Source organism: Sorghum bicolor, chromosome 5, assembly GCF_000003195.3.
Source record: "Sorghum bicolor cultivar BTx623 chromosome 5, Sorghum_bicolor_NCBIv3, whole genome shotgun sequence".
Lineage (NCBI taxonomy): Eukaryota > Viridiplantae > Streptophyta > Magnoliopsida > Poales > Poaceae > Sorghum > Sorghum bicolor.
In genome coordinates this window covers 60,850,592-60,862,626 of record NC_012874.2, presented here as the reverse complement: position 1 = coordinate 60,862,626, position 12,035 = coordinate 60,850,592, and the positions used below count along the sequence as shown (strand labels likewise).

General features: G+C 45.4%; 1 protein-coding gene across 1 annotated transcript; it reads right to left on the bottom strand.

Annotated features, from left to right (window-relative positions):
* LOC8057008 (probable glycosyltransferase 6) lies at nucleotides 6,190–9,228 on the bottom strand. Its single transcript, XM_002449604.2, has one exon. The coding sequence runs from the start codon at nucleotides 9,226–9,228 to the stop codon at nucleotides 7,831–7,833; it is 1,398 nt and encodes a 465-aa protein (XP_002449649.2). The 3' UTR covers nucleotides 6,190–7,830.

Genomic DNA, 12,035 nt, shown 5'->3' with positions numbered 1-12,035 from the left:
CTGATTTATATTCTTGTATTACTATTGTTGTTGAAGCTAGGAAATTTACCCGATCCAAATTTCCTTGGTTAAATTTTGAATTGTGCTAAGTTCCTCCTACGCAGGGCGTTAGTGCCGCCCTCAAAGGGTGGCAGTGCTGCCCTCTAATCAGATAGAATTTCAAGTTGAAATTTTGTAGATTTGTCACTGGATATCTCTAGTACATCTTCACCAAGTTTGGACTTTATTGGACACGCGGTTGCAAAAAGGCAATGCTGCCCTCAAGAGAGGCAGTGCCATCGTGAGTTTTAATTTCTGTCTGAGCTGAATTTTTGTAGGCCTATTCACCCCCCTCTATGCCTCCTAGGCGACATCAATGTCCTTTCAGCAGGTGAATGACACTTTGGCAAAAAATCAGTTGCCTGCGAAGGAGTAATCCTGAAATATCAATGATTCTAAATAAACCATCATGTCATCCTACTAAAATCATGTAAAATTAGTGGACCTGGCGTTAAGAATTTTTGTCCTTGAGAACAAGGGAGAGGAAGAACGGGTGAGGTTGAACATGATATGGTAGTGAGACAATGAAGATCCGACGATCATTGCATGGTAGAATTATTAAACTTAAAAGACAGGCACCAACTAAATAGCAGTCCCTTAGTCGAATCTACTAACATGATAAAGTCAAGGTCCAAACCAGCCCAGTTCCTTTATCCAACGACTCTGGTTCATTATGTGTTCCCCACATATTGGGAGAGATTATTAGTGATTTGCTACAACATCTTCGACTATTTCTAGTCTTGCAGGAACTAACATTGGTACAACTCTTTATACATCGGGTACAAGTCCTAAGCCTTACTCAAGAATGAGTGAAAGAAGCTTTGGGGGATCTTGTTGGCGATTGTTAGGTGCAGATTTCAATCACCAATGCTTGGTAAATGATGAATAGGGTAGGGACATGTTTTGATGCATTAGACAAATAGATTCCATGAGTTGTGGTGGTTCTAGATCTTTTGCAAGTCATGCTCAAGATACACACAGAAACACATTAATGGAGCATATGAAATTAGGGTGCAAAGGTGGAGTTCATATGGGATCAAAACTATCATAAATTCACCATATCAAAGAGTTTGTCAAGATGAATGATTTGGACTTTTGATTTTTCCACTTTGGAGTGTGCGAACACAAAAGCTACGCCTCCTAGAAGTTTATGGCGTGCATTGGGCTAAAAAACGAGGGATGGTCAGTCAACCCATGTATCCACAAACATAGATCAACTGACTAAAAACCAAACCGAATGACCCTCTCCTTAGTCCTTACTCATCATAGCAGGTTGCAAGGAAAAATGGGGCACATCATAGGCCTTAATGCATCACTAGATTTGTTTATAAAATTAGCTATGTCTATATAGAGAGATTTGCAAGACGTTGAAAGCCTAAAGTGAGTGTTTTGACAAAGTTGAGCACACGGTTGAATTGAACCATAGGACTTGTAGACTGTTAATGAAAAATTGATATATGCTCAAGAATATAAGTGTCTCTATATAAATACAGCACCCTATCATTCTACTAAAATAATGTAAAATCATGGGCCTGGCCTTAGAGAATTTTCAGGCTAGTGAGGGAGAGGGAGAAGAGGTGAAGTAGGACATGATACGTGAGGGAGAGGGAGAAGATGTGAGGCTGAACATGATACGGTAGCGAGACGATGAAGATCCAACGGCTCTAGTTCATTGCATACATAGGAGAATTAGAACTTTTAAAAATTAAAATTAAAAAACAGGCGCCAGGCAAATTGCACTCCCCTTATTCTCCTACATACATACATACTACAACTAAAAAGACCAAAACGTGGACAAACTTTTCGTGCGACATTCTTCTCTCGCGGTTTCGTCCTGCCCCTGCGACGCGCATCCCGCCCGGCTCTCTCTTCCGCTCGGAGCCCCGCTCCCAAATCCGCCTCTCCTCGCCGCCCCCTCCGTCCCTCCCAGATCCGCGTCGACGCAGAGCCCCCCCTCCCAGATACTCCTCGGCCCTCCCGTATCCTGCTCGGAGCCCCGCTCCCAAATCCTCCTCGGCGCCCCCTCCCAGATCCTCGTCGACGCTCCCCTCCCAGATCCTCCTCGGCGCCGCCTCACCAACCCACGTTCGCCCGCAGAAGCCACCGCCGTCACGTCGTCTCTCCCCTCTGCAATCTCCTCTGCTCGCCCTCACCCTCACAGTGGTACCGCTCGCCCTCGCATTCGTTGTTATCGTCTCCATTGCACACGCTGGTGGTGGCGTCGCACTCGGCCCTCGCCCACACCCTAACCATAACCACGCTGCTGCGGCGGGCATCGTGAGCCGTGGCAGGGACGGGGCAAAGCGGCGTTTGAAGTGTCGGACCCAAGATCTACGCGTCTCAAGTTGAAGTGATGCGGCGGATGCAGCGTCTTAGGGCATCATCGATAGGGTGGTGCTAGAGGCATCGTATACCCGCCGGCGGCGGCCAACACCCACCAGGTATTCGTACCCCTTCTCTCCCCTTCCTGTTTTCTGAAACCGAGCACATGGATATTATTTTTCTACTATGAATCGCTAGCTGCAGCTAGCATCAGTCAAGGCAATTGCTTGAAGTGTATAAAAGTGTTTTTTCTGCAGTCGATTATATTGATGGTCTTATTTTCTATAGTTGTAAATCCTACAAATTAGCTAGACACAAACTTGTGTATGAGGAAGTCGCAGAGCCTGTGCTTGAGGCAAGTCTTGCATTCCAGATGACACTAATTAATTTTGGTGTTTACCTATGTCTGGTAAGTCTGTAGAAATTGTGGTGTTGTATCCGATCTGTCCAATTCTAAAAGTAAGAAGAAAGTTGAGGGATCTTTGCTTCAATTGCTTAGGGCACATCAGGGGTTTCAATGACTGAGTGTTTTTTTTCTGCAGTCCATTTTGCTGATGGTCTTTTTTTCTGTAGTTCAAGAGGCTGAACCTGAAGAAAAATTATTGGAGGTGTGAATCCTACAAATTCAATATGAGCATGAGTTTATTTCATCATTTATTCTGCTGAATATCATTTAATTAAGTGTCACTTTAGCTCTTGTAGCTGCACCATAGATATATCGCTGAAATGCACCATAGATATATCGCTGAAATGCACCATAGATATAGCTGCATCATATAGTGGCAAATTCAAATGCATACTGTTTAGAGCATCTCCAAGAGATTAACCAAATCATTTTCTAAAGATAAATTTAGCTATTGTTAAAGGAAAAACGTTTCTAACAGACTTTGTAAACGACTCTTTAAATTTAGTAGCTCTCCATCCCACCTTATTCGCTCTCTACTTTTGGATAGCCTACCTCACTAGCCATCCTTTACAGAGTCTCTTGGAGTACTCTAATATTTTTTGTCAAATCTATTTTAGAGAGTAGCTAAATCAGTAAATTTGGCTATTGTTTTTGGCTAATCTCTTGGAGATGCTCTTACAGATAATTTACATCAGTGTCAGCACCCAAACCGGAACTTCTTACCATCCATATCAACTGTTAGGAGGGCCTGGAGTGTTGGTATTTTGCTTCTTTTTTCCATCTAGAAGTAAATTGTGAACTCAATGAAGTTGTTCTAGCATATGTTTTGTTTGACCATTCAGTCATTAGCTGACAGGAGGGTCTGGACTGCATATTCCATTGTTGGTCTTTTGCTTCTGTCTTCCTCCAAGCAGTTCTGTTTTTTATCCTTTTGTATGTTGCATCGCTCTTTGCACTGGTTCTGTTTTTCTGGATCCATCTGGCTGCAGTCTGTTTTGTTCTGGATTAGTGATGGATTTGGAAAGCGAGGTGACTGTGTGATATGGAAGTGATCACATGGTTTCCACCACAACTCTTGAGCTCTTTCCTACAAGAGAAATGCAGGATTTAATGCTGGCTGTTTTCTGTGACATTTTCTCTTGTTTGCTTTAGAAACATTTTTTTAACAAACTATGATAGTTGAAATTGTATCCCACTATCTCCAATTGCTGCTTTGTGTTACCAGTGGATGGATCTTGGATGTGTTGCTTTCTCATGCATGCATTGGTGAAATAATAGCAATAATGTATATACATTTATTTTCCTTTTACTTTCTTTTTTGACTGAATGGCTACTTGAAAATTGTTAATTCTAAAACAGGCAGTATAGCTATTATGTGCTTCACATTATTGTAGTATCTTTTCAGGCCTGACCATACTACCAGAGAGCTGGAACATCGCCACCAAGGTCCACTACCACGCCGCCATCGAGGACCAATGCCACATCCGCTCAACCATTGCTGATACCAGGTGTTCCAACCCCCTTCTTTTTGCTTCCTGCTGTGCAAAATCGGCCAACCCTAACTTTGTTGTGTAATTAATCTTACCTTTGTTGTGTTGTTGGAGATGATCGTGAGTCCAACATATTAGTTAGCTCAATGTGTTGTCTGCATCTGAGAAACAGAGAGAAGCAATTTACAACGCATTTGCACAATCAACGATTAATTTCCTTTTTCACTGCACAATGTGTTGTGACAATTGTCTCTGTTATTTGGAGATACACATTTCTTGAAATAGCCAAACAGTGACTAGAGCCTTTCTTACTTATGGAGAGAGAGGTCATGCTTAGGGGGGAAGAGCTCATGATGCTTAGGAAGTTTGTTCAGTTGCATTTGTGAAGTATTTGGCTTACAATTCTCTTAAAATAGAATGAACACTTGTTGGTCATTTATTGCTTTTTGCTCTTACTTTCTTTTTTGCTATTACCTGTCTATGGTTGATTGCTTTATACTCCGACCATCACCGGCCCACATCACCGGCCATCTCTCCCACGCGGAACTCGGGCAGTCGCTGCCATTGCTGAGGGTGTCGCCGTGAGGGGAAGCTGCGCCATCACAGATTGCCAGTGGGGAACAAACAAGACCTAGGAGTGGCGACGACATCGCGTAAGCCGAGCGGTAGCGGCAACACGCATTGTTGACGAGCGTTGAAGGCCACGCATAGGCACCGAGGTCCATCCTAATCTCTGGTTTATTTTCTTGTGTGCACTGTCCTTTCTTCATTAATCCCATTCTATCACGATTTAGTCAGTTCTCGATCTGTTACTGTCCCGATGAACCACTACTCCAACTAAGAAAATATATTATCAAGGTGGGCACCACTATTGATTAAATAGTAAGATCGAGGCCTACTGATGGGGCACACATGTCTCAATATATCTTCTTTTTTAAACAACAATGATAACAACAGCCAATGTAGTAACATCAGTTAATTAAGCTACAATACAGGGGATACCACCCTATATATCTATACTTAGATCTTGCGAGCCATTATTAAATCATGTCTCCTCTGCCCTTATATAGGAGAAGCCATTCAGCTGCCATGCATTATGCATTCTATTTTACTACAAAAGCCACATCAGTCATATTTATACATCTGACCTGAAGCCCGCATCGCCAGAGAGGACAGCTTGGCAATCAGGCATCGCCGCCCATCACCTCTGGCTACCTGCCCATTCTAGGTGCTGTTCAATCGCCCTTCAGTTCATGGTCCGGCAATTGACTGAATGACTGAATTGGATATAGATTTACTCAGCAAAACACACAGAGGCGAGGTCAACTGCAACTTGTAGCTGGTTCAGTTGGACTGCTTTACAGTTAGTTGTTGGTAGAAATGCAGGCTGCTTAGGATCTAAATTTCTTTAAGATGGAATATATAGCATCTTATTTTCTGTGAAATGTCAAAAGGAGAAATGTATAATTTATCAGTGCATTTGGTTTGAGTATAGCATACGGGTTTGGATACAATTTTGTTATATTTTGTGATGCTTTATATAGTAAAATAACACTCAAATTCTGATTTCATTACAGGTTAAATCTTGTGATCTCAGATGAGAACTTCACCTGTAATTTTTAGTATCTTAAAGCATGTTTCTTTTTTTTATGTTTTCTTGCCAATACTGTCTGTATTCTATCATTTTGAAGGCAATAATTTAAAGAAATCTTAACTATGTCCAGTTTTGGCTCATGTTTTTACTAACACGTGTTCCCAAATGATTTTTTTCTTTGCTAGCATGTGGGTGTTTATAGTTTAATTATTTTTATACTGTAGAAAATACAAGAAGTGAGACATTTGTGTCATCATCTCCTGTCTACTCTGTGGCATAGTCACCCAGAAGCTGTAGGAAACCTTTAACACCTCGCCAAACACAGTAAGAAGGTTAGTTTGAATGTGAACCCTGCCCCACAACTGCTGCAGTGAAGTTCAATTAGTTTCTGTATGCTCAGACAAAATTCAAAGAAACCCCTTCAAAATTATCTTTTCTGTTTTATTTTTCTGGCCTCCTACATGCCTTTCTCAGGAATACAACCATCTAGCAATGACATGTAGTCTACAATTCTGTAAACCTGAAATCTATAAATACTGATTATGTTAGCACAAAATCAACAATTGCCGAATACAAATAATACAAATACATAGGTTACTGCTAAATACTGAATAGTGAAAACAGAAACTACAACCATGAGTTTCCTTAATTAATTGCCCTCTTATACCTGTTGTTTATTTATTTTCTTCAAGTCATTCCTCGCCTAATGGTAAAATAAACTTGCATCTGAGAGGCTTGTCCACACTCTTGCAAATAGATAGGGCTATTCTAAAATGTGCCTACATGCAAGCATTAGCCGTTACTCTTCAGACAACTGAAAGTTGAATTCCACTCTAGATTTGTTGATTTTTTTTGGTACCTGATAGATCTTTAAGATAGAAGGGAGGAAGTATGGTATTTTCACTTGTTGCCTGATAGCTTTCAGAGGTGCTTAATATATGATCTACTTAATTTGAACTGCTAGAACTGAGATATTCGAATATGTGTTTTTCTTCTCATGTCCCATCACTTGAGTTCCAAAAAAAGACACTCCTTGTATGTATATATGGTCTATCTAGATGTATGGATTTTGACATACTGCGGATCATTTGAATGCACTGGACATTCGAATGATGCATGCATATATCTCTTTACTAATAGTATATAATCTGATTTATTTTATTAGTCACATTAATTTTATGTTTCGAGTAGGAAATGAGAGAAAAATAAATTGCCAATAGCATGAAGCTGAAAACTAACTATATGTGATCTTTTCTATGATTCTTTATTTCCCTATAGCCACCCAGCCTGCACTTGTTTTCACTTGTCCATATTTAATTTGGTTTTACAGGAGCGGTTTGCAGCTCCATATGTTTTATTTGTTAATATTTGTGGTCATGTACCTACTACTGTGGCTGTACATTGGTTGATTCCATTCATCATCACAAAAATAGTTTTCCTCCAAGCAACATTGATTGGCACACAAAGAAGCAAAAGCATGGATGCAAAGGACATTACTCTGTCAAGCAGGTGAAGAGATGATGTACCATGTATGATTAGTGGATGGGTAGATAAAAGAAATTGGTATAACTATGTAATGGCTGATATTTCGATGATGTGGCTTGATGCGAGAGTATATTAGGTGATATAGATTATCATTATGAGCTACACTCTTAACATTGTTTTTTTTGTAATGATACAGCATACGTCAAACTTGAGTTATAATGTTAATTTCATGAACATTGCTTTTTATATTAAATGGCACTTTAATGTTGGTATTTAATTTGACAGTATTATTATTTTATCATGTGATCCGTATATTTATAATAAAAAAATTTAGTTGTCCCGTAGCAACGCACGGGTACGCTACCTAGTCAAAACTATAAACACGAGACAAATTGAGGCCCAAACACAAATAGGCCCAGTGTTCCTTTACCTCCCGTAAACATCGCCGCCAAGATCTCATCACGCAGCTAAGCTTGGAATTGTGAATTTTGCGTTCAATGCTTGCGGGCGCGCGCGGCGGGGTAGTCGAACGGCAGCGCCCGCACGGTGTCGTTGAGCGGGGCGGCGTGGCGGAACCCGTACGCGCGGAGCACCTGGTCGTCGGCGAACGCCAGCGCGCGGCGCATCCCGTTGTCGCAGCTCTCCCTCGAGTACATCGGGTTCCGGCCGCCGCTGCATGGCTGGCATCCCACGAAGTGCGTGATGAGCGGCCGCCGCCACCCCTCCACCCCGCCGCCCGCCGGGCCCGGGACGACGCCGCTCACGGCCGCGTTCCGCGCCGCCGCGTACCGCAGGTGCTCCCGCTCCGCGTGCCGCCGCCGGAGCCCCATCCCCATCCCCCCCGGCGTGCACGCCCGCCGCTCGACGGCCTCGTACCGCGCGGCGACGCCGTCGAGGCGGTCGACGACCTCCTTCCAGTAGCCCTGGAAGAAGTACTCCGTCTCGACGAAGGTCTTCTTCCCCAGCCTCTCCCAGCCGTTGAGCAGCAGGTACACGAGCGCCGACTGGTCGTCCGCCACGTCGGAGTCCTTGTCGCCGAGCGCCTCCCTGAACGTCTTCCCCCACCGCGCGTGCTCCTCCGGGTAGGCCGGGCCCATGCTCGCCCACTCGTCCATGAAGTCGAGCGACCACTGGCAGTTCCGGATGAGGAAGACGCCGGCGTTGAGCCCGAGCCACGACTTCCGCACGAAGAACTTGTGGGGCCAGCCGTAGACGACCAGGTTGCGGCCGGCGTACTTGGCGAGCGGGAGGGAGAAGTCCATGTCGGTGAAGACGGCGTCGGAGTCCACCCACCACACCCACTCCGCCTCCGGGTGCGCGACCATGGCGGCGCGCACGATGGGGATCTTGGCCCAGTAGCCCGTCATGGCCGGGTGCAGGAACTCCCGGTTGTAGAGGAGCTCGATCCCGTGGAGGCGGCAGTAGTCGAGCTTGTTCTTGAGGAACCGCAGCAGCAGGTGGTCGCCCGCGGCGCCGGGGCACGGCTCCGGCTGCGACCCCGACACCATCACCACGCGCTCCGGCGCGTTCCGGCGGCCGCGGGAGCGCAGCCACTGCGCGCGCTTGGCGTCCCACCCGGTGAGGCGCCGGCCCGGCGCCGCCACGGCGTACGACAGCTCCGGGTCGTCGTAGAACGTGCGTGGCCCGTCGTCTGGGCCGGGGACGGGCACGGGCAGGGAGACCAGCAGGCCGCCGCGCCCGCCGGGGTGGAGGACCGATGACGTGCCCACGAGCGCGAGCAGGGCCGCCGCGACGCCGGCCGCGAACACGAGCGCGTCGCGCGCGCGGCGGCCGCGGCCGTGGCCTGCCGCCGGCCCCTGCGTGCCGTGGTGCTTGCTGCTCCCCGCCGAAGCGGAGACGCGGAGCGAAGCGGCCTCCGACGCGGCGGCCATTCCGTGCTACCTACCGTTGGCCGTTCTCGCGCGGCGCGGGGGCAGGTAGGCCTCGCCTCGATCGGCTCGTCGCCGGTGCCCGGCCGCCCGGCGTACTGCGGAGTGCGGACGTGTCTGTAGTCTCGTAGGTACGAGGAAATTAAAAAGCAAGAGCCTCCGCTGGGATCACGTGAGTGAGGCCGAGCGGAGCAGGGCGGCTAAAGGAAGCAGGGGCTCATTATTTTCTTCTTTTTTTTTCTTCCGGGGGCTCGTGCAATTTGCATATAGAGTACGTACTCCTGTGCATTGCACTCGAGAGTCGAGATAACAAAACGCTTGGAAGTATCCTTTATATTTAATTAACACATCCAACGGTAAATTCTCAAGATCGGTCAAATCAAGATTCAAGAGAGTACCCTACTCGGCAAGCATGTAAATGTGAAATGTTCTTCTTGGCTTTAACTACCGTAGCACTTTTGTTTATATTTGATAATTATTGTCTAATCATAGACTAAGGCCCCATTTAGTTCCCCTTTCTAAATTTTAGCCAATTAAATTTTAGTCATTTTAGTAGCTAAAGTTCCAAACATATTGACTAAAAAGGAGCTAGAATAGTTTAGTCCACTAGTCACCCAAGAGTAGCTAAAATAATTTTAGCTAGCTAAAATTTAGCAAGAGGAACCAAACGGGACCTAACTAAGCTCAAAAGATTCATGTCGCAAATTATAGTCAAACTATACAATTAGCTACTTTTTTATCTATATTTAATACTCTATACATGTGTCATAAGATTCGATGTGACGAAGAATTTTGAAAAGTTTTTTGATTTTGGGGTGAACTAAACAAGGCCCTAGTTGAGATATTTTGATTCTTTAGTAAAGTTAGAATAATTTATAATTTGAAATAGAGAGAGTATGAGTTAAGGGTGTGTTTGGTAGGGCCTTAGAATGTCTTATAAAATATTTTAGATAATCTATCAGAATTACTTTGAGAGATTGTTTAGCTGATAGACTAAATTCTGATTAATAAATAATTTTCATATAAATTAATATAAATGGAAACATATTCTTCAAAAAAAAATTCGTTGTGATCTGATCCTATTTAGTTTACATCACTTGAACCAAGCAGCGCACCTAAAATTTAATTCGAGAGATGAAGGGAGTAATAATAATCTAAAGTGAATTTTTAGAGTGCTTGGAAATAATAGGAGCCTTCCATTTCATTAGATCTAATGGTCTAAAAATAGGAAGAACCACACAGAAAGAACTTAAGTTGTGGACCGGAACCAAAAAGATGTGGACCCGGAACTGGTTTCTAACTAAATTGGGAGGGTATAACCGTATTCTTACATCTCAGGAGCTGTTTCATCTCTTTTTTTTTTTTTACGAAATGTTTCATCTCTTATCCTCTTGAGTCTTGACGCGCCGGCAGCGCAGCGGCCCCTTGCACTCGTCATGGGCAGGCTCTCATGCGGGTGCTCTTTCAATGCATGAGTGGACTCTCCGATAGCCGGGCCTACAAGCTGTCGGCGGAGGTACCTACGGAGGGCACTCACTGCGCCCTGGCAGCGTCGTCTCCGCGGGTGCTGCCACCGCGTCCTCTACGTCGCGCACACGCTCTCCTGCAACCAGTGCGGCCGCGTCGTTGTCCGCCTGTGCAACGTTAATCCTGATGCCATCTTCCTGCGCAGCGGCCGTCAACTCCCGAAGCGGCGGCACCATCGGAGGATCGTCCTCGTGCTCGACGAGGCGGTCATGGACATGGAGGCGCCGGGCGCGGATGCACTGCGGCCGCACAACGGGTACTGTCTGGATGACGAGCCTCATGTCGTCGGTGCGCGCCTGCCTGAGCGTGCTACGACGACCAGCGACGGGAAGCCGCAGGGCCGGGGTAGCCGGCGCCGCGGTGCTCCTTCTTCGCTGTCTCGACATCCTTGCCGTGACTAAGGCTAGTTCCATCGTCGTGTCTCGCTTTGACGTCCTCACTACAGCCGCAGCTGCAGCCGTGCGCGGCGATGGCCGCCCGTGTCACGACGCATCCTCCGCGGGTGCCGGCGGCTGCGGCGTCGGGTACGACGAGGAGGGACTGGAAGCCAGTGATCAGCAAGGCGGCGAGGTAGGAGGCGGCTACGCAGGGAGCAGCTAGATCTCAGAGCAGCGTTCGTAGAATTCGGTCGGGGAGTCAGAGATTCAATACAGTACTGAACCACCCTTAATTATATTTAATTAATTTTTTAATTAACACCTGCTGCAAATAATTTTAACAGGAGGAACCGCTGGTTCCTCCCAAGCACAGTAACAAAGCTCTAATCTATATATACTACTGTACAAGCTAGCTCGAAATCCACGGCTGCCGAGCCCGGGTACAGTTTACTGTACTCTATGTTTGCCTGCACGTCGGTCACGCAAAATGCGCAAGGGAACCACACGTTTCGTTTTTGTTGCAGGTTAGCTAGGTTAATTATTACCAAGACCACCTCCTTTGTCCCCTAGACTCCGAAATCGGAAATGTTTTTTTTCTGATTTAATTATATATATAAACAAGCAGGAGTACGACGTATTGCAGGTTTTGCGCCTGTAAGTATTGCTTATTCTTCTCTGATTGCAGTGCTAACTTGATTAGTACAGAATAATACCATGAGATTTCGGCCCTGTTTGTCTCCTCTTGATTTTTTTAACCCCCATCACATCGAATGTTTGGACATATGCATAAAGTATATACTATTTATAAAACGAAAAACACAACTAGAGGATAATTTATGAGACGAATCTTCTGAGTCTAATTAGTTTATAATTAGACACTAATTGTCAAATAAAATAAAAATGTTA